This window comes from Nannospalax galili, unplaced genomic scaffold (genome assembly GCF_000622305.1).
Source record: "Nannospalax galili isolate Female #2095 unplaced genomic scaffold, S.galili_v1.0 scaffold271, whole genome shotgun sequence".
Lineage (NCBI taxonomy): Eukaryota > Metazoa > Chordata > Mammalia > Rodentia > Spalacidae > Nannospalax > Nannospalax galili.
Genome location: NW_008331789.1, coordinates 6,622,260 through 6,649,680, shown reverse-complemented (window position 1 = coordinate 6,649,680; position 27,421 = coordinate 6,622,260). Strand labels below are relative to the sequence as shown.

The following is a 27,421-nucleotide window of genomic DNA, read 5'->3' as shown; positions in this document are numbered from 1 at the left end:
TTCAAAGATCAACATAATGTAAGAATCCAAATGCAAAGATATCTCACATGAAAAAGAAGTGGCATGTCCCTGCTGGCCCAGACCATGACTTATTTCACTGGAAGTGCAAAAACTATACAAAGGAGCAGGTTGTGTGAAAGGAACCAGAAGCAAGGATATGGAGACATCTTACTTCTTAGTGTTGTTCTGAAGTTAGTACCATCAAGTTTGTCCCTACAAATACATGTGTACATATTCTGAGTCACTGAGATAAATAATAAAGACGGTGATTTATACATAGACCCACTTTACTTCCTGACAGTGAAATTGAACATAAAATTTAACAACCGAGGAGGACTTGAAGAGGTAGCACTCTCTCGGGTGGAGTCTTGTGCACCGGCTGCAGCTGGTAGCTTCTTCAGTTCCCTCATCTGCCTCACACACAAACCGACAAAGAAAAGCCTTCTTTTCCCCAAGAAACTGCAAGCTTCTTTCTTGTTAAGAACCCCTCTACTTTTGCTCTTCCGGGGGGAAGAAAATGGGAGGGGGCAGTAAGAGACTGCAGGAAAGGCTGGGTCATAAGGGCTACCTGAGCATCCAACTTACTCTAGGCTAAACGCTGTAGGAATATTTAGCTATTTCAACTCTGAGAATACTTTCGAATGCCTTGTCTAAGTACCTGTAACGAACAGGCCTACCTCTACTGGCCTCATTTCTGAGGCTAGGCTAGGTGTCAGGAAGGTTTGGTTCGTTTACATGTTCAGGATGCCACAGTGTGCACAGCTAGAATGGAGAAGAATCAAGGTCCACAGACCCTCTAAGTCTAGCTCAGGGGCTCCGAGGCCTTGGTGTGCTGCTCCCGCCTCGCCTCAGTACCTGTTAGAGCTGCATCACTGCCACACTGCTCTCGGACACGGCACCTGCTCTCTCCACTTATCCCTGCATGGGCCACAGCCTAGTACAGCCGGACTTCTACAGAGTATCTGAATCAGTGATGACTGAAATGCTACGTTTGAAAGGCATTCTCAGTTTCTACCAGACCCACACTCTGAAATCTGTCAAGAAGGAACAGCCCTCCAACCCTCAAACATTGTCTAGTCCAGAAACTAACTCTGAACAGAAAATTTACTTGAACAGAAAATTCAGTTAAAACAGTAACAGTGGATGGAAGTGTAGCTCAGTGGTGGGGCATGTGAGAGGCCCTTACTTCACCTCCCAGGACAATGTAAACCAAATCAAACCAACTGATGGACCGACCAACCAAGCACAAGAAATCTAGAGGTCAAGGAGTTGAGAAGCTTCCCAGTCATGAGGATTCAGCCAGGCGCCTTCTCACAACTCCTGCCTTTTCTATAGTGCCACATAAAAATGGTCTAGCTTCAAATTTTAAAATACAGTATCTTTCAGAGAAGGTCAACCTTCAAGTTTGATGAGTTATTTTAAACACTGAAGGGAAAAGTGTATATTGTCATTCTGGAACCAAAATCACCTTTTGGAAGATCATCCTGTAGGAGCTGTTATAAAATCAGTGTTAAGAAAAACAGTTATGGGGCTGGAGAGATGGCTCAGCGGTTAGGAACACCAGCTGCTCTGGTTGAGGACCCAGGTTTGATTCCCAGCACCCACATGGTGGCCAACAACCATGGAACTCTAGTTCCAGGGGAATCCAGTGCCACCCTCTGACCTCCATGGGCAGTGTAGGACTCGGGTGCACTTACATACATGCAAGTAATACACTCATACACATAGAACAAAAAGAAAATAACTATAAACCGACTGTCACCTGTGTTGCACGTGCTTTCCTCAGCGACAGGGGCATCAAGGTCTGTCTCCCTGGGGGATGACTTCTGGGCACCAGCAGCGGGTCCTCTTTTCTCAGCTTCATCGGTCCAGGCGCTGCCATGATGGCTCTGGGAAGTCAGGGCGGCCTCCCCCTCGGGAGCAGATGGAGCTAAGGGGCAGGCAGCTGCAAGGGCTGCCGCGTGGGAAGGAGCCGGTTTTGATTCTTGGCCTGCGGTACGTTTGGTTGTCTTCAAGCTGTCCTCGGGCCCCTGCCAGTCAGAAGGGACAGAGTTCTGCCCCGCGGCGTCTGGGCTGGCGCTGACTGCTGCCAGACCGGGGACGCTGCCAGAGAGGGCCTCTGCACTCGGTCCCGCGCCTCCCAGGCTCTTGGAGCCCCTTCCCGCCCAACAACCACCCGGCGCTCCCGTCTCTGGGCTTCTGTTGTCCCCCTGAACGGAGCTACAGGATCCGGCTTGTGCCCCGGGGCCTTGGCCGGGGTCCCGCCCGTCCTCGTCTTTGGTGCGCGCAGCGCCCGGCTGGCCTTGCCCCGCAGAAGGCTCGCTGGCTGGCAGCCCGTCCCGCCCTTCCGTAGCGCTCACAGCCGGCAGGGGCCATGCTCGTTTGCCTCCCGGGACCGCCACTGGGCACCGGCAGAGACGCTCGGCCACGAGGCTGGGCATGGGTAGCTCGCACACGCTCCGCGTCTCCGAGAGGCTTCCGCTTCCAGCCAGGAGCGCCTCGCGTCTGCCCCGGCCCAGAGGCACGCAGGCCGCGGTGCTGGTGGAGATGATGGCGGCGTCACTCACGTCCTCCGCTCTCGCCGCCTGGTCTTCATCTGCCGGGACGGTCCCAACCATGGCTGCCTCCCGTCCCTCAGAGGTGCTCGTGGAAATCATGGCGGCGTCGCCGGGCTCCTCCACCACGGTGACCGAGGGGCAGGCTGCCTCCCGGGGGGCGGCACTGGACACCGGGCCCTCGCAGTCCTCCCCCGAGCTTGTCGAGATGACGGCACTCCCGTCCGCCAAGGACGGCACGTTGTCGCTGGCACCGGACACGGAGGCCTCACACTCCTCCGCCACGCTGGTGGAGATGAGCGCACACTCATCCTTTTCCTCCTTGCTGGTCGAGGCAAGAGGACTTTCAGCTCCGGCGGGAGCACTTGGTGTCGGCACCTCGGAGTCCTCGATGCTCACCGAGCCCAGCGCCGCGGTGCTCTCCCCGGCTGCGGCTGCCTGCCGCTCGGCACCCACGGGCAGCGCACTGGACATGGGCCCCTGGAGCTCCTCGCGGATGCTCGTGGAGATCATGGCACACTCATCCTTGTCCTCGCTCCTGCTGGCCGTGAGGCGGCCCTCGCCCCCTGACACGGCACTGGGCATGGGGGCCTCGAACCCTTCCACGGTCGCCCCGGCACCTGTCGCGTGCCCTTCTTGCACGGCTACGACGGTGCGCGCCGGACCACGTGTGCTGGTCGAAATCATCAGCCCACCGCCCTGACTTTTAGCGCCAGCTACACTGTCTTTCTGGGAAACGTCAGACCCAGCCGTGCTGGCCAAAAGGCCACTGCACCCGTCACTGTCCACACAGGTGATGATGCCTTCGTCTTTTTCACTGGGTGCTGTGTGGCCAACTTCACATTCTGGGATGGCACCAGACACAAGGACATCGTAACTGCCCCCCACCACGCCAGTGGAAATGGGTGCATCTTCAGCCACTTCCTTCCTGGAGAGCTGACTACCAGTGTGATCGGAAGCTGCACTAGTCATGGGACCCTCGCCGCCTCCTTCCCCGCGCCCCGCGAAGGCACTGGTCACACTGCTTTCTACGAGCCCTTTGGCACTAGAGCAGATATCAGGGTCTTTGGCCTCCTTGTCTGCACCGCTCACACTGTCCACATCTCTTTCGTTTGTATTCACGATGGCTGCCCCCGCCTCAGCATCCACACGCTCCAGCGCAGGGCCAATCTGAGCACCCCCTTCTGCACTCTCACAAACCAACATTCCTTCAGTCTCTTCTAACCCTGTGCACGTTGATGCATGCCCACTGTCGGTGCCTCTCCCAGTACTGGTCACAACGCCCTCCCCCTCGTCATCCTCTTCCTTGGCGCCTGTGCTGGTGACAATGCCTTCGTCGTCACAGGGTCCCGCAGCCACTAAGGGCACATCCGGGCCATCTTTGAGCCCCGTGCTGTCCATTGCACTCTCCCCGTTTTCTTCTGTTTCAGAGCTGATAGCACAGCCTTCACTGCTGTCTTCTGAACCGGTGCAGTTTGCTGGCCCGTCGCCATCTTCCTCAGTGATGCCTGTGCTGGTGACCGCACTCTCGCCTTCTGCACTGTCATTCCCAGAACCGGCTCCTTCTTGGCTGGCACTTGTCTCTGGGGGTGTATCATCACCCACCTGTACCACATCTGCACCTGTAACCACATGCTGCTCTTGTGGGCCTGCCGCAGTTACCAAGCAGAAAACGGAAGCCTCACTCGGTCCCTTTGCTCCCGTACATGTCACAGTGCCTTCCGTTTCTTTTTTAGGACCAACTGCCCGAGTTCCTTGGCACCCGTCCACATCGTCACTGCTGGCAGACCCTGCTCTCACCTCGGTCCCAGCACTAGTAACTGCTCCATCGCTTTCAACTTCGCCAATCAAAGTCCCTGTCCCTTCACCTGGGCTCGAAGACCCACCACACTTTTCCTCAGAGCCTGCACTCGTGACAGCGTCATCCTTTTCCTCCGTCACAACGCTGTTCATGTTGGCATCGATGTCCACTGTCTGCGGGGCCACGGGGCCCACTACTCTCTCTTGTGATTCGGCCACAGCACACTCTGCACTTTCTCCTTCCTTGGAGCTTGTGAGCAAAGTCTCACTCTCAGCAAACCCTTCTGTGACAACACCGACACCCCTACCCTCTTCGGCTGCAGCAAAAACAGTGCACTCTCTGGCTCCTGCCCCAACCTGCAGGAGCTCGTTTCTGGGGCACGCACCCACTGTGAACCCTTCATCTGCTTCAATGCTGGTGCAAGGCAAAGACAGCCCCTTCTCTCCTGTTTTGGAGGAAGTGGTGATGGCATCTCCAGCTTTCACTGGGTTGAAGGCCATGCCTTGGTCCTTCCCTTCAGTACTAGTAGCAACAGAAGTTTTGTCTTCTCTGTCAGGTGCTGTGGCCTCCCTGTCCATCTTCCCATTCCTCTGTGGTGACACAGAGGCAGGATCCCGCCCAGCACTGGTGTCCACCTCGTTGCTTTCTGTCCTCCTTCCAACGTCAGCCGGCAGTCCTTTGCGTTTGTCTGGCTCTCTGGCATGCTTCTGTTTGACTGCCTCAGGGTCTTTTCCTGCACTCAGGCCGACCATGTGACCAGCTGCGATTCTGTCCTGCTTCAAATCAGGCTCTGCCTTTAAATCACTCTCTTTCTTGGCTGAGCCCACGAAGCTCTTGTCTGTGCTAATGCCCTTATTTTCCACCATTACATCTGTTGCCTTGCTAGCAAAAGGCATGCTTGGTCTGCTCTCTGTGTCCAATGACATGGCCTGGCTATGTTCTGGAACGGGCCTCTTGGTAACCGTGCTTGCTTTCACTGGTGTATTTACTGTGGGACTGTCGCTACCTTCTTTGCTGTCATTTGTTCTGTGGACTTCTGATTTCTTAACAGCCAAATTTTGGTTAGGGACATCAGAGTCACCCACAACGGAGGTGCTGGGTGTGCCGCCTTCCAAAACAGCTTCTCTGTTAATGGCAGGAATGGTATTTGAGTCATGAGATTCTCTTTGAGGTATGAGAGTCGCTGAACGTAAGGAGGGTGAGGCATCTAAGTCTGAGGAATGTTCAAGAATAGTTTCTCCTGGAGTGCCACACGCCTCAGTGGCCCTGGCAGTGCTTTTCAAATTCTTCGGAAGCCTATCACTTTCTGGCAGGGCCCTAGACAGCACTCTCCGACTGGCTTCAGGGTCCACACTCACTTCCTGAGCTCCACGCTGCCCTGGCTCTTTCTCCCGAGGACTTGGTTTGGACACAGCACTGTGGGTATGCACTTTCTTGGTCAGGGTGCTTTTATGGTCAGTGTGCTTTTCAGAATTACTAGTAACTGCTATTGCACGCCCTGATTTAGAGCTCACAGCCACCGGCTTTGAGTCCACCATGCAAGTTTTGAGCTCGTCCTTGGGCACCTCGGCAGCAGTTCTCTGTTTTGTAATGTTCTCGGTGTCACTGTCTTGCTGTGAACTATAGCTGCTGTTGTCTTGGGCCTTAGAAAGTTCAGATACACTCTCGACAGCTGCCTCAGAATCAGTTTCCATCAGTTCTTGTTCAGGGACTGGTGTGGTCTCGGCATTTTTTTTTGGTCTCTGGAGGGAGGAAGTACTGGAGGTACCGGAGGGGCTGGCTGCTAATTTATCATCCCTGGCCGATTCTTGGGACACACTCCCTCTTCGATGCTCACAGAGCCTTCTACTTACTTTCTTCTCTACGCCCGAGCCATTCCCTCTGGCCTTCTCATGACTGCCGTCAGCATCTTTACCATCCTTGTCCTCTGACTTACTTTCCTCCTTCTTTTTCGTGTCTTTACCGCTGTGCTTTAAGCTCCTACTTCTGTGCCCATCTGAGAACTTTCTCTCCAGTCTGGAGGCGCTCGAGTCTTTATCACTCTTATGCTTGTCCTTTGCCCATGGTAACTTGGCTCTGTGGCCAGAGTCCTTCTGTGCGCCGTGTGCCAAAGGAGCGGCACTCTCCAGTGCAGGCTCACCGCCAGCTTCTTCTGATTTGTCTTCGGCTTTGGCCTTGCGCTGCCTTTCTGGGTCATTTTCTTCTGTGTTCTTCTTGTCAGGCTTTGGAGCACTCACCTGTCTCGAGACACTGTCTTGTAATTCTGCTTCAGCAGCCTTTAACTGTCTGCCGTGCCCTTTCCATTTAGACTTCAGCCCAGGTTTCTCTTCCATCAGGCTCTTTGTCCTTCGCCTTTCCTTATGAGTGCCCTCTTCTGGTTTTAAACTGCTGTCTAAACCAGTCACATCAGCCTCACTCTTGTCTTCTGAACAACTTTCACTTCTTTTCTGTGCCGTGATACTCTGCTGTTTGGAACTTAGAAAATCCTTCTGAATTTTGGAATCACTTGATCTTCGTGCTCTGTGATCTACTTTAGGCTTTCCAGACGACGGCTGCTTCTCCTTCTTGCTGTGTTCTTTACGTACATTCTCCTCTGTTTTTATAAGATATTCAGAAACTGGCCTTCCATCTTTACCCAATACTGATAATTTCCTCTCATTCCTGTGTTTACTTTTACGTTCAGCCTTGTCATCTGAAGCAGGTTTGGTCTGCTGACTTGGCTTCTGAATGCTTTCCTCTATTTTTAAAGCTTTCTCAGAGGAGTGAAGCTCCATCTCGTCACCTGTCTTGTGCACACTGTCACTTCTGTATCTGTGTTTTGAACATAGTTTTTCTTCTGACGGAGTTTTCTCTTTCTCAGGCTTTTCCTTGGAAGGCTTTGCCTCTTTCTTGAGTACGCCTTTCCCCTGGGGAGCATCAGGGTCATCTTTCTTTGGATACCTTTCATTTTTAAGGGTGCTTCTCTGTTTTGTGGGTTCTTCTGTGCTAACCTCAGAGCGTTCTGCTTGCCTTTTTCCGTCTTTTGTGTCTGTGTCGTCCTGTGCCCCTTCCGTCACAACAGGCGTCGATGTCCGCCTCTTATGCTCTCGTTCTGCTTTGGACTCACTTTTGTTTTCATCAGATGAATGCAAAGACTCTGAAAGTCTCCGGGCAGGTTTACTTGGTTCGCCTTTGACATGAGCATGCTTCGCCTCCTTGGACGATGCCTTTTCTTTTTCGCAGTGCTGTTAAGAAAACAAAGGGTGAAATACGAGAAATATTTTAGATTCAAATTTAATATTTGGGTACATTTAATATGTGAGTCCTGGCCCGCGTGAGGTACTTCATATGTGCGTCCTGGCCCGTGTGAGGTACTTCATATGTGCGTCCTGGCCCGTGTGAGGTACTTAATTGGCTCCTGCAGTAGGTGCTAGGCATCAGGAGTTGAAACTCAGTGGAACCCAATCGAGTCCAGACGATTTGATTCTGCGTCTAGCATTCTTCCCTCTATACTGCAGGTAGATATCACCTGAGAGCTGTCCATGCCTTTAGGTCTTCAGTTCTATAAAGCACTACAGCTCACTCATGCCCAATTGTCCTCAATAAATGCAAGCTGACAAATGGACAGGCTAAGTGTTCTTTTCAGTATGAAAACTACATGCTGACTTAACACTTTATACTTCTCAAGTCAGAACCCAATCATTTATAGAGACCACATGAATTTAGAGTATTTGTATAATACTCTGTGTATGAAATCCTAACTGTATATAGTAACTCAGAGTAACGTATATATGAGCGTGCACACGTATACACGTGTGCATGTGCACATACATTTATTCTGGAGAAGACGTGGAGAGAACAGCACAGCTTCTGCACTTTCTTCTACTCCCAGTTTTGGCACTGAGTATATTAAGGTGAATAACGATTAATGAATTACTACTCTCTACCATGGCTCAGCTATGGAACTATGGATATGTTTCTGTAAATAAAGACTTAAACTCAATGAAAGTCAAAGTCTGTCCCAAGAAAATAATCAAACACAGGGAAGAAATGTATTCATTGCATATATTTTCACAATTTAGACACATTTTGGATATAACCTTATTGTCAAATATAAACTGGTGCTTGAGTAAATTATGATATATCCATTCAATATAGCACTGGTCAATCATTAAGTAATTAGGAAGCTTATAAGGTAAGATGAAGTGAGCAAAATCAGAAAAAAAAATTTGTCAGATTACTTCAAAAAACTATATGCACATACATATAGTTGTTATGGAGGGATTTTAGTTTCGCTCTTTTCTTCACATTATTATTATTGAAAATTCTGTTATTTCCATATGAGAAACAGGAAAGAAGGTAAGGAAGAGAAGTAATCACTACTGAAACAGAAAAAAATCTTATCAATCAACTCACCAAAATGAGAAATCCAGGCCAAAACAGGATCAGCTTTAAGATGCTGAGTGAGAGTGAGTTTTTTACTCAATATCAAAAGTACCAAATTACATTGTTTTACTGCAAAGGACTAAATAATCTGCATCTAATGAAAGGCCATGTGAAAGGACATTGTCACTAAGACATACCTCACTTGTTTTAAGGACCTCTTTGGAGTCCTCTTCTGATTGCTGTTTCTTTTTGGAATTTTCATCAACATTTCTAAGAGAGAATAAATCAAATAGTAACTTTCAGTCTAAATGTAAGAATCTCGCAAGAAAGTTGGAAAAACATCTTTTCTTTACTATACTACTCAATGCATTACTAGAGACTTGCTACAATTCTATTCTCAATCACAGGAGGGTAATTGAGATCCGGCGGGAAGTGCTCTGCTGAAGGAAAACACAGCTAAGACGAGATTTTCCACTGCACTACATAATCAACACCGTGTGTGCTACACATACATTTGAAAGCAGCACCATCTTGCATGTATGCAGGAAAGCCTGTTCTGATTCAGATCAACAGGACTAGGACACGACAATACATTTGAGAATGGAATCCTCTCATTAGGGTCTATAAATTCTCTTACCTCGAAGTCTTTGATTAACTTACAGAATTATAACTTGAGGGGCCAAGAAAGGGCTCAGTGGTTAAGAGTGCTCACCAGTTCTCATCACCCATGTGGCAGCTCACAACCATCTGCAACTCTAGTTCTAGCAGACCCAATACCCCCTTCTGGCCTCTGTAAGTTCCTGCGTGCATGTGGTGTACATAAAGTCATGTAGACAAACACCTACACATAAAATAAACAGATCTTTAAAAATAAATGTAATTTGATGTCACAAAACATCACTGCCACTCTCAAGTGTCTTTTTGCCTTTCCAATTCTCTCACAGTAACAATGGTAATACAGAGCTTAAAAATAATAACCAGAACTTGGCTTAGATGCTAGGTTAAAGGGGAAAAAACCAAAAACCAAAAACCTAGGATATGGTTAAAAATAGGTGCTGGAAAGACCAGAAAACAGATGCAGTCTTTGTTAGTAAGTGGCTACCAAAGGCCCAGAACAGGATACTTCCAGAAGGAATTCTAGAAGGCCCTGAAACTCACCTCTCTAAAAGTAATAAGAAAAACTTGTTTATGTATATATGATTTTTTTTTTTGTTTTTCTTTTTGTGGAAAAACTAAAGCTTCCACTAGATTTTCACAAAATGAATTAAAATGTCCCTGTGAAATATTTAGATACTAACACAATGGATGAAAATAAACATGAACCCTGTCCTTCATAAGCATGCATTAGCATCTGCATTCAAGGCATGACTCCCTAGTCCCATGCTCAGTGTGTCTCTTCCAAACAACTGGAACAAAGATAAAAAAATGTACCTTGAATCCTTTTTTCTTCGTTTGCTTAAAGCTACTTTTTTCTCTAAAACTTTCCGTTCTTTTAGGACTTCTTTAATCCTGGGGGCTTTGGGTTCCAAAGTCTTTGTTGATGAATCTTCTAAGTCAACATTACTTTTGCCTGGGAGAAAAGCAATTAGTAACCTGTATTTCAGAAGACAGTTTAGGCACCAGTGCTGCATCTGCTTTCCAGTAAGACTGCATAATCATTACAAAATACAAAACAGTTCTGAACAGCTCTTAATCTGTGCTGGAAAAAACACAGTAGAATTCAGTTTTGTTTTATTTACTATGTCAGATAAATGTTAGCATAAGGGGCTGGAGGTACAGCTCTGTGGCACAGCATGTGCTTAGTATGTGCCAGTTTAATCCCCAGCATCAAAGAAAAGAGGAAAGAAAAGAAAAGGAAAGAGCAAAGAGAAAAGAAAAAAGCAAACATAAAGTATAGGTTAAAGCCAGGCGTGGTGGTGCACGCCTGTGGTCCCAGCACTCGGGAGGCAGAGGCAGGCGGATCTCTGTGAGTTCAAGGCCAGCCTGGTCTACATAGTGAGTTTCAGAGCAGCTGGGGCTACAGGGAGACCCTGTCTCAAAAAGACCAAAAAAAAAAAAAAGTATAGGTTAATTGCATCATTGTCATCAGAAACAATTATGCTAGGAATGCACTGTCTAGTGCTAATTCATTCTGCTATTTCACACTGAACACAGCATTGTATTTTATATGCATATGCCATAAGCGACATAAAATAAATTAGAAAGGGACACAGCACATAAGATAATCTCAAGTGATGGCAGCAGCAGTGATACCTTGGCTCTTGGCCTTGGAAGTCTTTGTCTTTCCTGCTTTCTGTTTCCGCTTTTCCTCAAGCTTCTCTCGATTAATTCGTCTTCTTAAAAGTCTCTCTTCTTTTTCTTTTGCCTAAACCCATAAAATATCCTGACAGATTATGAGGGAAAAGCAAAAGCACTCTGAAAGAAAGTATGAAAAAACTTCAGGGCTGAGAGCAACAGTTCAGGTAAAGAACTGGTTCGGCAGGTGTGAGCCTGGGCTCGAATCCCCAAGCACCCCTTGTTCCTGCCAAGGAAGCTTCAGTTTGGTCTTTACATGTTCTTACAAATCAATGGGCTATGCAGAAGTACACGTCCACTCTGTGTACATACGTGTGTTCTAATCTGGAAGCTACCAGAATAATACGAGGGTCAGATGGGAAACTTTCAGCTATTCCTGTGGCGCACCATTGGTCTGAAGACTGGGACAGGCATTATTTTGAGAACAGGTGATTCAGTAAACGAGTTGCTTCAACAGCAAAATAAAATAGGTATGAAAATATGAATATCAAGCCTATATAGGTTAGATTTCATAACTTATTCCTGAAGGAAAAAGTTGTGGTACAGATCCAACTGACAGGCTAATTCTACAGCCAATCTGACTTGTGGTTAGACTCCCAGGACTAAGTTTGGGACTTGGGAATTTTTGCTGTTATAATTTGAATCGGGGAGAAGTCACAGTCACTGTGTTATTCCCATCACCCTTTTCTGGTGAAAGCTCAATGTCAAAGTTTCAAAAGTGCTAAGCAGAGCACAGCTCCTGTCCAAGTAACCTTTCCCAGAGACAAGCCTGGAGGGACGGCTGCCACCAGCAGATCTGGCAGGCTTCCTCCAATTCTTATCTCCACACTTCCTTATCTGGAGATAAGCAACTTTCCATATTTTAATGTTTCTTAAACTATAAGCCATCTAAAACAGATGTGTAAACTCAATAATGTATGAATTTGTTTAAAAAGATATTACTGGGGGTTGGAGAGATGGCTCAGCAGTTAAGAGCACTGGCTGCTCTTGCAGAGGACCCAGGTTTGGTTCCCAGCACCCACATGGAAGCTAACAACCATCCGTAACTCCAGTTCCGGGGGGTCCAACGCCCTCTTCTGACCTTCACGGTGCTGCATGACACCCGTGCACTTACATTCATGCAGGTGTAACACTCATACACATAAAAAAAAAATTTAAAAAACAGTGCATTTCCCTCAGTATTATAATGAGAACATACTACATATCTGTATGACTTGTCTGTTTTGGCATGAACACTTCCATTCCAACAAACATCCAGATTGCTACATTTTTCATGTAACAGTGATACACATATATTTGTTGCACATCTATTCTATATACTTAAGTGACAAGCTTCTTGAAGGCAAAGTGCATATCTGTTTTGTTTACCTGCCCCCTGCCTGCAGAGCCCTCAAATCTGTCAGTCTGGTGCAGTAGACTAAAACAGTAAGAGGCCGAACTGGACTTACAATGGACTGCCGCCGTTGTTCTACTGTGAGCTCGTCATCAGAGTCACTGTAATACTTTGAGTAAAGATATGGTTTGTGGACGTAAGCATGCCGTACGCTTCTGGCTTTTCCTTCACTAGAATCATTAGTTTGACTTTTTGTTTTATTCTGCTTGCTCTTCTCTTCATCTGGAAAAGTCAACAGAAAGAGCTTCTGTGAACTAGGGAGAGCATCGACATTATGCTGTATAAGCAGCTAAAAAAGAACTATCAATAAACTTCATGTGTATTATAGTTCCAAAGGGGGAAATATCTACATGTGAAAATTCAGAAACTGACTTTTTTATTTGTTTTTTTGAGACAGGATCTCCCTGTAGTCCCAGTTTGCCTGGAACTTGCTATGTAGACCAGGTTGGACTCAATCTTTCAGAGAATCTGCCTGCCTCTGCCTCCCGAGTGCGGGGATTGAAAGCATGCACCATCATACCTGGCTAGAAATTGGCATTTTAAAAAACTATAATTCATGCATTAATTCTTAGCAATCACTTCACACATAAAGGCAGTAAAAGAAAAATTAGATACTATAAGCATTTGTGTTGTTAAAAGAAAAATAAATTCAAAGCTGAGCATGGTGGTGCACACCTTTGATCTCAGCACTTAGGAAACAGAGGCAGAAGGGTCTCTGTGAGATCGAGGCCAACCTGGTCTACATAGTGAGTTCCAGGGCAGCTAAGGCTACAGGGAGACCCTGTCTCAAAAACCTTCAGACACATTAAATGAAACAGAGTTGATGCATGAAGAACACAGGGCCCACCCGGAGCCAGAAGAGGCTCAGGGCCTCTGGCCGGCAGCTTCAGCTGTGTGCTTCCATGGGCTCTGCACAGAGGCTGAGCAAACACTATCAGACTGACTACTGCTAGGCCTTTACTTGAGTCTGATCTGATGGGAAGGCCCCAGGTAGAGGCAAGTTGACGGTTTCTGATGGGCCAAGCTCAAGTTTCCTTTTACTGTTTGTTTTTGGTTTGTTAAACCTATGAGCCTAAGCTGGAGCTGCCTCAGTCTATGGTTAAACTACTTGTGACAGTTAATTCTTATTTGTCACTGGACTTGCTAAGAATGCTTTACCATTGCTAAGCTAAGCAAATTCATTTGAAGCTGCACTTTAAAGGACACTTGAGATTTTAATGTCTCCTGAGTTCAGGAAAGGGCAGGAATCAGCCAGTTTCTATACCTTCCACTAAAACCCTCTAGTTAGGAAGGTGATCTGTTTCCATTTGATATAGCAAGAAAGGAAGGGGCAAAAGAAAAAGCACTGTTCTCAATTCCTGTTACTGCTTTTAAAGCATTTAGCTTCTTACTTTTCAGAGCCCACACACATAAAATCTAGCCCCATCCAAGAAAACATTTCGAAAGACCCCAAAGCAGAGCAGAGACAGCAGAGGGTCACGGATAAGGACCGCTCTTCCCACAGGTAACAGTGAGGGTCCACAGAGCAGGGGCGGACCATATAACTTGTCTTTTCCTTGATAGAAACATAAAGAGAGGAAAAGCTAAGTAAAGTGTTTGTGCTGTTAGAAGTTCTACTTTTTCTCCTGAGTTTTCCTCTAGGTATCTAACTCAAAGCCAGCAGAATATTTAAAAGATGCTACCCACAGGCAATGGGAGTAAAACTTCAACATGCCACAGGACAAAGAATAGCACAAGGCACTGGCTGGAAGCACAGACTCAGGCTTGAACTCTGCGGTGGTGCTTGTGGGCTATGTGACTTTGGATCACATACTGTGACCTTCTTTCCTCACTTGTACCAACTTTCCAGGACTGCAGTGCAGGCTACAGCAGTTACCACACAGAAGGGCATTAGCACAGACTCTGGAATGCTTGGGAAGGGGTAGACGAAAAAAAAAACACCTGCAGAATAGGTTTCGGTTTTGTCTCAGAGAGGTTTGACATTTGCCCTTGGCTTCCGAGAGTCATCACTAGATCTTCAGGATGCTGTGCCTGATCGGAGGACTTCTGGTTGCCTGATGGTCTCGAGGTCAAACCAAATAGTCTAACGTGATTTAGGGCCAGGGCTTTGAGTCCCATAGCAAAACCTCCTGAGGGGCTGAAGACAGAGGTTAGACACAGAGGCGGGCAATGGTGACTATAGCTCACAGCGTAGGCAAGAACCTCAGACCAACACTCCGGTGAACTCTGCTGGTTGGCAGTTACTTGTATCACAGACATGGCTGTCAAGGCAATAAAGTTGTTCACAATTCCACAGGAAAGGATACTCAGAGGATACTGTTTGGAACTTTCCTGGATTCAACCTTAGTCTAATTTTACTCTGTGTCCTTTAGCTGGGATAAACCATAACTGTGAGTGTACCACCACTTGTTATTTGAGACAGAGTATCATTCTAGCCTAGGACAGCCTAGAACTCACTACGTAGCCCAGGCTAGCCTGGAGCTTGCCATTACTTTCCTGCCTCAGTCATTCAGGTGCTGGGATCATAAGCACGAACCACCATGCCCGATGAGCCTTTTAGGAAATCATCATACCATAGGATGGTCGTTGGGACCCCTGAATTTCCAACTGGTGCCAGAAGTGAGGGCAGTCCTCTAGCCTGCTCTTCCCCAAGTATCATTCACACATAAACAAAAAGTATCTTTGTGACATGTTTCGTCTAAGTCTTGTGATAGTCTCAGAGGACAGAATTATTGATGGAGACCCAAGGTTTGTTGAGGGCTAGGAACTCATAAAGTTGTTTAGATAGAGAACCCTAGAGTTTAGTCTCAGAAATAAATCTTGCAACCACAAAGTGCCAGGCTCTGGCCAGTGTACCATACTCTGTCAGGATGTAGCCATCAGAATACACAAAGAATGCTCAACAGAAACTTCACAGAGGCATCAGGAAAGGCGTTTTACCATCTGATGTAATCTCTCCTTCTTCCATGCTATCTGACATTACAACTTCCTCCTCAGTGTCTTCTTCAAAAGATGAAAGGTCACTGGTGTGGACAGAGCTAACTGTGATGTCTGTAAGACCATCCACATCAGAATCCATCAAAGAGCAATCTTCAAGAAGAAAATGAAGCAAAATTAATAACTTTGCTAATAAATAAAAAGAACATATTCAAAAGCCTAATTCCTAAATTTTATTTAAAAATTCTTCCTTTAAATACACACCAAAGAAATTAGCTATCAAATAAGGCAGACATATTTTCAAAAGATCCAAAGGCAAACTAGTAACCTGTAAAAACCAAATGACTAATCTACAATGTAAACGATATACACAAATGTAAATTTTAAGAAACTGACGTACTTATTACCCAATATTTTAAAGATCAGGATATACAACTTATGTTGTTCGGAACAGTATGAGCAAAGTATAACGTTTATAGTTTCTCTGTTTATCTTTGTGATAGATACAAAAGTATAGGAAGGAAATATAAAAATGTCTAATGCCCTCCACCCCCAGCCCAAACAGGGTCTGGCTAGTTAGCCCAGGTTAGCTTGGGTCTTGCACACTCAGCCTGCCCAGCACTGGGACTACAGGAGCATGCCACGATGCCCAGCAAAAGGAATCACGTTTTCAGAGTTTTGACATAGGAACACCAAAAAAATGTTATGAAAACTTAAAGCCAAACAGGCCCTGGGCTCCGCGGGCACCACAGACTTCCCCGCGCTCCACGCACCTTCCTTTGTCCCCTCCGCGGCCTTAGCTTTGCTGCTGCTCTTTTCCGAGGGAAGTTTCGTGCTCTCAACTTCTTTGTCCTTTGCCTGCCTTTCCTCTTTAGCCTTCTGTGCGTCCTCGCTCCTTTTCGAGTGGTCAGCCTTCTTTTCAGACTTCTCCTTCCTTTCTTTCTTCCGCTCCCCTTTGTCACCGCCATCTGGCTTCCTTTCTGCTCTATCTGCGGGCTTACTCTTTGGGTCACTGCTTTCCTGCTGAGCGTCCTTACTCAGCGGAATGACATTACTCTCTTTCGTCTGATTTTTAGCTTCTTCTCCTGCACAGGGGAGCTCACTAGGCTCTTCAGACTTCAGGGCACCTTCTAGCCCTTCCCCTCCGGAATCAGGGGCTGCCTTTTCTTTGTCCGCCCCGTCCTCTGAGCTCCTTTCTCTGTCAGGGGTGGTGTCAGTGCTGGGCTGAGATGAGAGTTTCCTGGACACTCTCTCACTGGTCTTGGTGCTCGACGTTTCGGTTGACGCCCTGGCAGCATGAGCTTCCTGGTTAAGAGAAGTTATGGTTTCCAAGATTGACATGGCGTCATTGGCCACATTAGTACCGGGCCCAGGAGCAGGAACACCTTCGAGGAGAGGACAAAACTTAGGAAATGTATTCAGAAAATAAACCCTCCTACTTCATCAACACTACCTGCCGCTGTTACCCTCAGGTGACACGGGTCATGAAGACATGTGTGCACCTGGGCTTTCAGATGGTGGTGGCGGCTGCCACACTCAGTTTACTAGCTCCTGAGAGCACGCAGCCTCTTAGAATGGGCACCAGCAAGCCTAAAAACTGCCAGGCTGTGTGAGAATGTCTTGACTCATTTTAACTTCCTATGTTACAGAACACACACACACACACAGACACATACACACAGACACACACACACTCACTGTGATTAAAATGCTATTTAGAAAATTAATTTCAAAAGAAGAAATACCACACTAGTTGAGAAATCTGGGCAATATTTAAGTAAATACAGTTTCACTAGAGTAGCCAAATGGAGAAATGGTAACAGAATCAAATATTCCTGACTTGATGAGAAGGTCAAGAAGAGCTCGAACTGCACTGGAGAGAAGCAAGCACCTTGCGTCACAACAAAAGCTTCCGGCTTTTCATCATCAGGCGTGGTGTTGCCACCTGCTTCCTCCCTGTGGTTCAGGGTGGCCAGAAACTCATGCACAGCCTTTTCCACCTGAGGTCTGAATGTGTGGTTGATCTTTGGATCCACAACCTGAGAAATAATTCGGTCGATACCAGACTCCAGCATTCCTGATCTGAAACATGGGTAAGTTACAGAAAGGTGAATGATAACTTTATTACAAATGTCCAACCGTCAGCGGTTTCTTCACCTGGTTCTGCACTGAAGTCTGGACAATGGGGAGTTTGGCGCACTAGTGGTGTTCAGGCATTTGCTATTACTAAGACACCTGTAAAATGTCCACTAATGCACAAAACCAAACCATGATGAAATAGCTTAAGAAGTGGGCACGGTGCGACCCAGCTGCACATGTGAAGCTTTTCTCACTCTCATTACTCAAAGCTCTCATTACTGGTGAGCTTTGAGTCTACAGCTAATCTCTAGACTGAAACTTTCTTTCAGAAGGCTCTTTTCCAAAAATAGATAAACATAAGCCTTCTATAAGTATTAGAGCTTCCAGGAAAAGTTAAGAATATATACAAAGTATAATTCCATCAAATTAAGAAGAAAGAAACAAAGCAAACTTCAGGAAAACAAAAATAAAACATAAGATGTCTGGCTCTTTTTTTACTGTCTTCCTGCTATAAAACAGGATGATTTAGTCACTCAAGAACTATGCTGTAAGTGTCTTCTGCATAAAAGTCACTGTGATGGCCACCAGGCAGACCTAGTCCCACAAACAATTCAAACACAAGATAGGCACCAGCACACACCATGCTCTGTGAGGAAGAGCAGGGAATTGTGAGCTACATCCAAGACAAGCTGGGAGTACTATGCACAGGGAGACATTTGAGCTGAGTCTTGACTTCTGTAGAAAAGAAGGGAGGAAAGGTGTCCATGTTACAGAAACACCAGAGAGGGCTGACAGAGAGTGAAAAGAACATTTAGGAAGCATTTCTATACAATGACGCCTGAAGAACGCACTTCTAAAAATGCACTGCAGGAGTCAAAGGACTGGCCAGTGCTGGGGGCCGAGGCATCAGTCATTTCCAGCTTCTTGGCCCCAGTCTTCTGGCGCAGAATCAGCAAGGTGTCTAACCTTACATAAAATGCTATTTCTGACTGCAACTCTGTCTGAAGTGGAAGATGGATTAGATTTTCATTTCTTGAGGCTCTTTGTCACCTTGTGATATTACAATTCTATTTATGTGGGCTATAGAGAAAAATGAGTCAACATGCAACGAAGTAGGTTACCTGCTTTTCAATGGTCCAAGATTAAAGAAAAGAATGCAAATCCTGTTGTACCTCAAAGGTGTCTTTTTGTCCCTTAAAAGATGCTGTGAAAATGTAGCAGAAAGAATAATTAAAAAGTTCTGATTTAAAGGGCATGGTGGCACACGCCTTTAATTCCAGCACTTGACAGGCTGAGGCAGGCAGATCTCTGTGATTCAAGGCCAGCCTGGTCTATATAGCGAGTTCCAGGCCAGCTGGGGTCACAGGGAGATCCTGTCTCAAAAAGACCAAAAAACAAACAAGGCCCTGAAAAAGTTCTGATTTAAGATACAAATACAAAGACATAAAAGAATAAAACCCATTCGACCTAAAAACAATAACACTGTAATATCAACTTCTTTTCCCTGGAGGACTGCTCTGATACTATGTAAAAATGGGGTCTGGGGCCAATGACCACCCTTAGAGGGCTCCCTGTCATGGACTATTTCACAGTGGCCTCCCAGAAAGGAAGTCTCAGCCCTATCCAAGCGTAAGCCAACAATGTTTGCAATAGATACATTCCTGGTTAAAGTTACTTCCTTGCCAGGCCTGGTGGTGCCTGTCTCCATAATCCCAGCTACTTGTGGGGGCTGAGGCAGGCAGATCATAAATTCAAAGCATGCCTAAGCAACACAACAAAATCAGGATGAGAGTTCAAGGCCAGCCTGGGCAACTCTGGAGACTCTGTCTCAAAATAAAAACTTTAAAAAAAAAAAAGAGCTGAAGCCAGGCATGGTGGCAAATGCCTGTAATTCCAGCAGTCCAGTTCAAGGCTAGCGTCGGCCACATAGGGAGGACCAGACTACCCAGAGCTATATAGGGAGGCCGTATTTTCAAAAAAACCAAACAACAACAGCAACAACAGACACTTGGTAGAGTATTTGCTTTGCATGAAGACGTGGGTTCAATCCCTAGTCCTGAGCAAAAGTTACTTCCGCACCTTCTTTCCAAATTCTGTTAAGATTATTATTGAAAGCCATACAGGATTTTAGATTCTGTGGTATAAACGGATACCAAGGTAAAATGAGTTCCCTCCTACTGAGTCAAGAGGTTAGCTATTAGGTTAAACCCTCTGAAATTGCTGATAGTAGGCAACTTCTGTCCTACAAAAATGGCAACTGCAAATGGCTTAGCCTCACTCAGTCAGCAGAATACTTTGCCAAGTACATGTATGAAATCTGCTTGAGGGTATACGTATGTACAGGGCCAGTCCATCCATACAGTGTGTTTGCCCACTACTAAATCATCTTTCCTTAAGGAAATTTATTATGTTATTATCAGTAACACAAAACTTTGCAAATGGGGCCGGTAAGATGGCTCAGTGGGTAAAATCACTTGCTGTAAAAGCCTAATAATGTGTGTTTGATCCCCAGATCCCAGGGTGGAAAACAAGAAGTAAATACCGAAGGCTGTCCTCTGACCTTACTCTCAATCCAGCACCCACACTGACACACACACACAATAATAATAAATAATCATAAAAAAATCTTTTCAAGTGGAATTTAAAAGAAACTAATTAAAAAAGAAATAATATAGCCAGAAGAAAATTCATTAAGAGTAGCACCTAAGTCACCCAGGAGACCAGCTGCTCTTCTGAAAGTCTCCACAGGAAGGGATGGCCAGTTATTCACAAAGACTGCTCTAGCGCCTGGCCATTGCCATAGTCACAGAATCCCTTACCTTTCACCAGACGTGAAAATGTGCTAACAACGTCCTTTATCTGCGCTAGAATTTTCAGTGCTTCACTTTCACTTTTCCCTTTCCTAAAAAGTGAATAAACAACAGCTTGCTTATCTTATAGATTCTCCTAACGTGTAAATGAAACTCCAGAAAGCCTGTCTCCTATTTGAGACTCTCAACATGGGATTAAAAAATAATGTAAGATCCTGTCACTGTGGGGCTCAGTGGTGGGGTGAACTAGCCTGTATGAGGCCAAGATCAACTCCACTCCCCCAAAGAATGCAGTGCCCTTCAAAATAGGGTCTGAAAGAAGCGCTGCTGCTGTGAGAAGGGGCAGCGACAAGACAAGTGTTGAGGAAAGCTCTGGTGAGCAGTGCAGTCCTGTACAGATGTGAGGGGCAAAGTCAGTCAGGTCGCCCCCCAGCGCCCATTCCCTCTCCTTACCGTTCTGCTGAAGGCTTTTGTGAAATCGAGTAACCGCTGGCCTGTTACTCAATAGACTTGAGTATCTTCTTTTCCGGAAACAGCAATGGCATCTTTTGATCTCATTTGGGCTCTTTTACAGGCACCTCAAGCATCTTTTAAAATGTATACAACAAAGCTAGTGTCAATTTCCCCTTTTCTTGTTCACAGAAACACACACAATTCAAGCTCCCAGGATCCAGGTTTCTAGTATTACCTGGGGCTAAATGGGTCTTTTAGTGAATTTTTATTTCTGGAGCTTCCTGTGGCCTGGAACTATCACACCAGATAGGCCTGAGTTAGCAGCTCACCTGTTTAAAGCTAGGTTTTATAAATGTGCTTGAATATAAATATTTTTCCAGGCAGGAAAAGAGAGGCACTCCTTAAATAACTGGAATACAAAGTCTTTTTGTCTTGGCAAATATTTATATTAAAAAACAAGTGCAAGATTATAAATCAAGTTTGTCCTTTTTTTGAAGTAAATACCCCAGGTCTTTCTAAATATCGCAGCTCTTACTCTCTTTTGCTTATAGCCACTCAAAAATAACTGCAACAGATGAAACACGCTTTCTTTTTGCCACATATCATCAATAAAATGAAAACAGTTCGGGGGGAATAATTAGAAGATCTAGCACCTAAAATTAAGGGAATTTTTTTTTTTCAGGGCTCTGTAATTCTCATTTGTTAAATAAGAGACTAGCTGTGCATATAATTGTCTAGAATATTACAGTATGTATTAATATTATAATCATATTACTATTATATACAGATTAGTTATACATTTATTTCCTTCTATAGAGAAAGAGAGTTAAAATTTATGGGAGAAATGTGAAGTGATTAGGCCATTCTGCAAAATTATACTTCATCATGTGGACCAGAAACATCAAACCTGACAAACCACAGACGGCAGGAGGTGAGCCCGTTTCTGCACGACGAGTCTGCTTTCCGACAAGGTGGGTAGCAGCATTTGAAGGCTTGCCCAGGAGCCCTGACACTTACTTGAGAACTTGCTGCCGAATATTGTTTCTCAGCTGGTTCTTGTTGAGGTGCGGACTCCAAGTATGACTTGCCAAGTGGTTTGCAACGAAGCTGTCAACACGCTGTCTCAGGTTTTGATAGGCAGGCTAGAAAGAAGAAAATACATAAATGCTGTAAATCTCCAGTTCACACAATATTCTATCAATTTGAGTATCTTTAATAGCCTTAAGATTTCTTAAAGTGCTAACTAATGTGGCAACAGCTTCACAGTTATAATATTTTCACATACTGCCTATTTTGTCTAAGACAAGATATGTGGAAATTGAGCAAGATAAAGAAGACATGTCTGTTATTTGTAGACAATGGACTAGAAAATAAGACACAAATGTTAATGCTAGATAATCTGAAACAAAGGAAGCCAAGTCTAGGAAATAAGCCTTCCCTGAGAACAGGCATCTGAGCTAGAAAATCAGCTCCAAAGTTACACAATGTATTGGATGAGAATGTTTGTTGCCAACAGCCAACAACAGAAGCAAAGATGAGAAAAAGCAAGGCAAGAAGTGCTGTGGACCCTGGGCTGTGGACCCCTAGGATTCCTGTCTGGTCTGCACTGTGGACCCCTAGGACTCTAGTCTGGTCTGTGCTGTGGACCCCTAGGATTCCAGTCTGGTCTATGCTGTGGACCCCTAGAACTCCAGTCTAGTCTGGTTGGAGAAGAGACTGCAGCAGAAACGAAGCTGAACCAGGCTGGGGCTAGGTGCTTGCTCTGGGTGCCTTCTGAGGGAGGCATGAGGGTGGAAGTTCATTCTACAAGAGCACAGAGATCTGATCACAGATCAGACACAAAAGCACACTTGGCAAAATTCACAACGAGAATGATGAAGGTCTCTATTGGTGAGAAATGAGGTGAACGTTATGGACTGAAAGTATTCAGGGACAGACCATTTGAACTGCACACTGAATCTGACCAAGCACAAGTCATTTGAAACTCTCATTTCCCCCAAGGGGGCATTTGGCAATGCCCAAAACTCTTTAGGTTACTAGACCGCTGAGACTGCTAGAGGCATCCAGGAGCTGGGGGGGTGGGGTGGGGGTGGCGGTGAACATTGCACACAGCTCAGGGGAAACGTCACAAGATCCAACCAGACCAGAAGGTCAGACTCAGAACCCTTGACCCAAAAAGAGAAGGAGGGTGAGGAGGAGTCCATGTCATCTGTATCTCAAAGGATGTTGTTTGAAGGAATGGTCCTTACTCTGTATCCAGGCTAGCCTCCTCACACACTCATTCAAGGCTATCTTCCCTTTATCTGCTTTGTTTTGTTTTTCCTTTTTTCAATATAGGTGAGTGACCTGGAATAACTTTAAGAGAAACAGTACAGCATCACCTTATGCCACTCGTCCCCCTCCTTTCAAAGCGTGTATTCTGGCAATAAATTCTCATTTATTCCCATTCCCTTTACTTGTCCAGCAGACAATCCTCTCCCCTTCAGAGCGCATCCTAAGGCATCGAGCTATTCTGACACCCAGAGTTTGTTTACTGTGGCCCTTCTTCCAGGTCTCCGCCCTTTTCCACACATTCTGCCATCAAAGCAGGGCAGTGCGTTTTGCAGAAGGGGCAGAGTTCTCCCTCTCTTGACCTGTAAGCCTGCTCTTCTCCCTCCGTTTTCATTTCCACAAAGCCAGCCACCAGGCTTGGCTGGTAAGCAGTTAGCATGCTGTTCTGGATGACTGGGTAACTTCCTCCACACAGAGTTAAGGTTCTCTTCCTATGAGATGCTCTTTCATCACTTCCAATTTTTGGACTTTTGCCGATGCCTATTTTTATTCTACAGGAAAGCTGCCCAATTATTTTTCAAGTTCCTCTCTACTAATAAACCAATTCAAACCCAACCGATTTCTTTCTCCCCAATGTTCCTAATGCTGATTTCCTCATCCTAACAAACTTTTATTAGACTTAAATATCACATGCATTTAGCTTTCTAGTCTCCCCACATAAGTTCAAATTTCAACTTCCTGAAAGGAAAAATTTTCTTGTTTCTAAGTTCTCCTCTCATTTGCAGGGCATGATGGTACATGTCCATAATCTTGGCACTTGCAAAGCTGAGGCAAGAGGATGGCAATTTCAAAGCCTGCGGGGCTACATGGCAAACTCTGTCTTAAATTGAAATCAGTAATTTCTCCTTCTGACCAGCAAATTCTGTAGGTGACAGAAGCACCAGAGGTCCAGAACCAGGCCTTCTCCTTCTCACCCTACAGTCTAGGAGCTGCCTCCGGACAGGTTACACGGACTGAGCCTCCTGTCTGCCCTCGTCTTTCTGGAGTCCATTTTCCAAGAGATTACATTAGATTAAATTTTCTAAAATCAGGGTAATCAAAAAATTTTTTGTCCAAAGTAGATCATGAACAATCAGCTGATTGAAACACAAGCCAGATCATGACCTTTCTGCTCAAAACTGGAGAATGACTCTCAGTACTAGAAAACCCCAAATCGTTAGGTTGATGTCCAGGAGAGGGAGGGGCACTTCCCTCTCAGTAGTTCTTGCTCCCCACCCTCCTGCTCTAGACCTGGAAGCATCCACTCCCTCAGCTCCTTCAGGGTTACTCACACATCATCTAAACTGAAGCCTTACCAAGAACAATAGAATGCCCCCTCATCCTTGTCCTGCTCAATGAATGTTTTCTATAGAGCCCATGACACATTACTGGCTGTCTTTCTCGGCTAGGATATGAGCCTCATAACAGCAGGACTTCTCTTTCACTGCTGGACCCCTGGCACCTAAAACAGTGCCCGGTACATAAAGTTTGCTCAGTTGAATTCCTATGTGCTGCATGAACTAACTGACCAGGAGCCAGTCATAACTGAGAGTGGCTCTAATTACTGGCCTTTACAACTTGTTGAAAGAGGAGTCATATTTACTTGGTCCATGAGCTCTACCATGAGTTCCCTGTCTAGGACAATGATGGGCTGCTTGAGCCTCCTTCCTCCCTCTACAGCTGGAAATGGATGCAAAGGGGTCAGAATGACTTTCAAATCATGGAGCTTGTTTCAGACACCTGTTGCCTGGCTGTCTTAAGGAGAAGCCTTAGTGGTAGCTGGATCTTGGAGCTGCTCAAGGCACCAGTTCCTTGGGGAATGACAGAATTGATCTGCCATAGAATCACCTCATTAGAGACCCCAGGACTATTCAGAGGGTGATATTTCATGGTTTGAGGAGTGTCAGAAGATGTTGGTTCATCTTATTCTGGTCTAGATACACTGGGTTGGACAGCTGTGCTCTTGGAGAGCATGTGGCAGTTATAAAATGTCTTGATTCTTAAATATATATGTGACTACATAATCCAGTTACCGTTAAAGCCCTACACACTACAGGTAAGGCAGTTTGTTAGAAGACAGGGCAATGTTTCATGTTCAGTTATAGAGTCCCATACAGAAGGAGGCAGATGAGACTCGGGTCCCATTAAAGTGATAGTCCTTAGTGTGAATAGGAGCATTATTTAGACTCTGGCCGGCTTGTTACATTGTTATGAATGTTAAGCTCCCAAGAAGAACACTTTAGTTTCTGGATTTTTCCCTCCAGGTTATCAAACTTATTTTTTTTTTCTTTTTGCACAATAGAAAAAAGAATATAAAATGTGATTCAATTAAGAATCTTTCAAATTAAAACTAACACAATTGCTAGCTAAGGGAGAGGAAGAGAAGGGGAGAAAAGAAAAAAGTCAAGGTGGGGAGGGGAAGAGACTGACGGGTTATGGGGCAGTTTCAGCAAACCCAGCTGTCCCCTGCTGTCTGAGAGAAGGGCATCACTTCAACCCTGCTCTTGTGGGGCCTCCAGCACCAAAACAGACGAGCATAATCTGTGATCCCCGGACTCTCTATGCATAAGGTTGAAGCACGTGCAAATGCATGTACTCAACATTCTGAACTATTACAGCAGCACTTTCATGTGCACACGCACACGCACTGTTTTGAGACAGGGGCCTAGCTTTCAACAGAATGTCATACCAACTTCTCTCCTTTGTTTCCCAAGAAGCAAATTTTAACAAACTTTTAGAAGTTTTGGAGGACAAACAACAGTAACATTTAATGGGGATAGGATGAATAAAGAGTTGAGTTGTAAATACTGCAGCACCCCCATCAGTATATCACAATGTTTAAGATACATACACAAGGATAACATACAGATTTATAGGTTTCTCTGAACATCAAAGTGTAACACTCATTTGTTGGATGTAAATAACCAGCTTTATGTGGATAACATTTACCTGATCATGTGTAATGTTTTCCATTAAAAACGATTTTCAAAAGGCAACAGATATGACTTTTAAAACTATGGCTGTGCATATTCCCTAAGCAAAGTAACATACATACTTCCTCCACACACCCAAAGAAACTCCAATACCCTGAAAAGGCTAGGGGAGTGGGTTCAGCAGCAGGCCCCACAGAGGAGATCCTCAGGTTTTCAGGAGGACTTTTGTAGAGAAGAGGGCAGGACTGTGTGCAGGTCACCTTAAAGTTAGAGGAGAATTTGCTGGTACATAAACACCCTTTCCAAAGATAATAGGGTTTTCAGACCAGCCCAGGTCTGAAAAAAACCCCTCACACGATCAAAATTCCAATCCAGTGGAGTGATGCACATTGAAGCAAAAACAAAACCAAAGAGCAGCAAACACAGAACAGAAAAGGAAGGCAACTAAGGCCCAAACTAAGTGCCAACACCTCTTCCTCATCGGCTTCCAGAACTCCACAGGCTTTGCACCGACCCCACGGACGCTGTCCTTGGCTCAGTCTGTGACAAAATGGCTTAGCCTGCCTGCTCCTGCTAAAGACAGTTTCTCTAAGGCACTTAGTAAAACGCCCTTTCTTCCCCGTCTGGGCCTCTAACTCTGCCCGGGGAACCTTCGGGGTGGCCCTTGCCATCTTCCTTCCTCTCTAGCACTCACTCCGCGCCTGCCCCTCTTTCACTTCAGCTCTTGTGTCATTTCTTTACGTTTTCCCCACCTTAGAAAAAGGACTTGACCTCGTTATTAATCAGGCAATCACCGCCAGAAGTCACACGAAAGCCCTATCCCCAAACCCACCGTGGGACTGCAGGTTCGCTCCCTACCTCCGCATGTTCGCCTCCCTACTATCCCGCGAAACACCTTGCAAACAACCAATCCAAAGACCACGTTACGAGTTCTGCAAACAAGATCACCGCGTTCACAGCTGAAGAAACTTTAAGAAGGCGAAAAAGAACTTGGGCACAAAGTAAACCGAGGGGACACATCACGAGAGAGGAGCGAACGCAACACTGAGCCGCGTTAGCCTCAGTGCTTCCAAGCCAGCCTCCCTGAGAGCAAGGGCTGGGTCCCGCGCTCCACCGGGTACAACTGTCGAGGCCAACCTGCACGCAGTAGTTGCTCAGTGAGCACCGCAAGCAGCAGGGAATGAATGGACACTGCACGCCGTGCACGTGCAATGCCACCGCTACCGGAGCAGCAGCAAGGGTGGCCCGCGCGCGGCACCCAGGGCGACCCGGGACCCCACCCCCACCCCCCCCCCCCCCCACGCGGCTCTGCCGCGCCAGCACCTTGGTGTCCACGTCGGCCAGGCAGTCCCTGCGGAACTGGTCGAAGAGCCCCTGGCTCTTGAGGTGGTTCACGATCATGGCCACGAGCTGCGGGTCCCCGGCCGCGCCGCCCGCGCCACTCCCTCCCGGGCCAGCCCCAGGGCCCGGCGGCGGCGGCGGCGGCTGCG

At 46.1% G+C, this 27,421-nt stretch overlaps 1 protein-coding gene across 1 annotated transcript in view; it reads right to left on the bottom strand.

Annotated features, from left to right (window-relative positions):
• Positions 1–27,421, bottom strand: part of Bod1l1 (biorientation of chromosomes in cell division 1 like 1) — a 55,472-nt gene that overhangs the window by 27,764 nt on the left and 287 nt on the right. Inside the window, exons 2-11 of the mRNA XM_008826898.3 lie at positions 27,255–27,416; positions 21,706–21,830; positions 17,238–17,428; positions 16,120–16,731; positions 15,350–15,499; positions 12,465–12,631; positions 10,975–11,086; positions 10,153–10,291; positions 8,919–8,991; positions 1,763–7,580 (exon numbers count right to left, since the gene is read on the bottom strand). Of these exons, the coding sequence (XP_008825120.1) occupies positions 1,763–7,580; positions 8,919–8,991; positions 10,153–10,291; positions 10,975–11,086; positions 12,465–12,631; positions 15,350–15,499; positions 16,120–16,731; positions 17,238–17,428; positions 21,706–21,830; positions 27,255–27,416 (7,549 nt within the window). The remainder of the gene's footprint in view (positions 1–1,762; positions 7,581–8,918; positions 8,992–10,152; positions 10,292–10,974; positions 11,087–12,464; positions 12,632–15,349; positions 15,500–16,119; positions 16,732–17,237; positions 17,429–21,705; positions 21,831–27,254; positions 27,417–27,421) is intronic.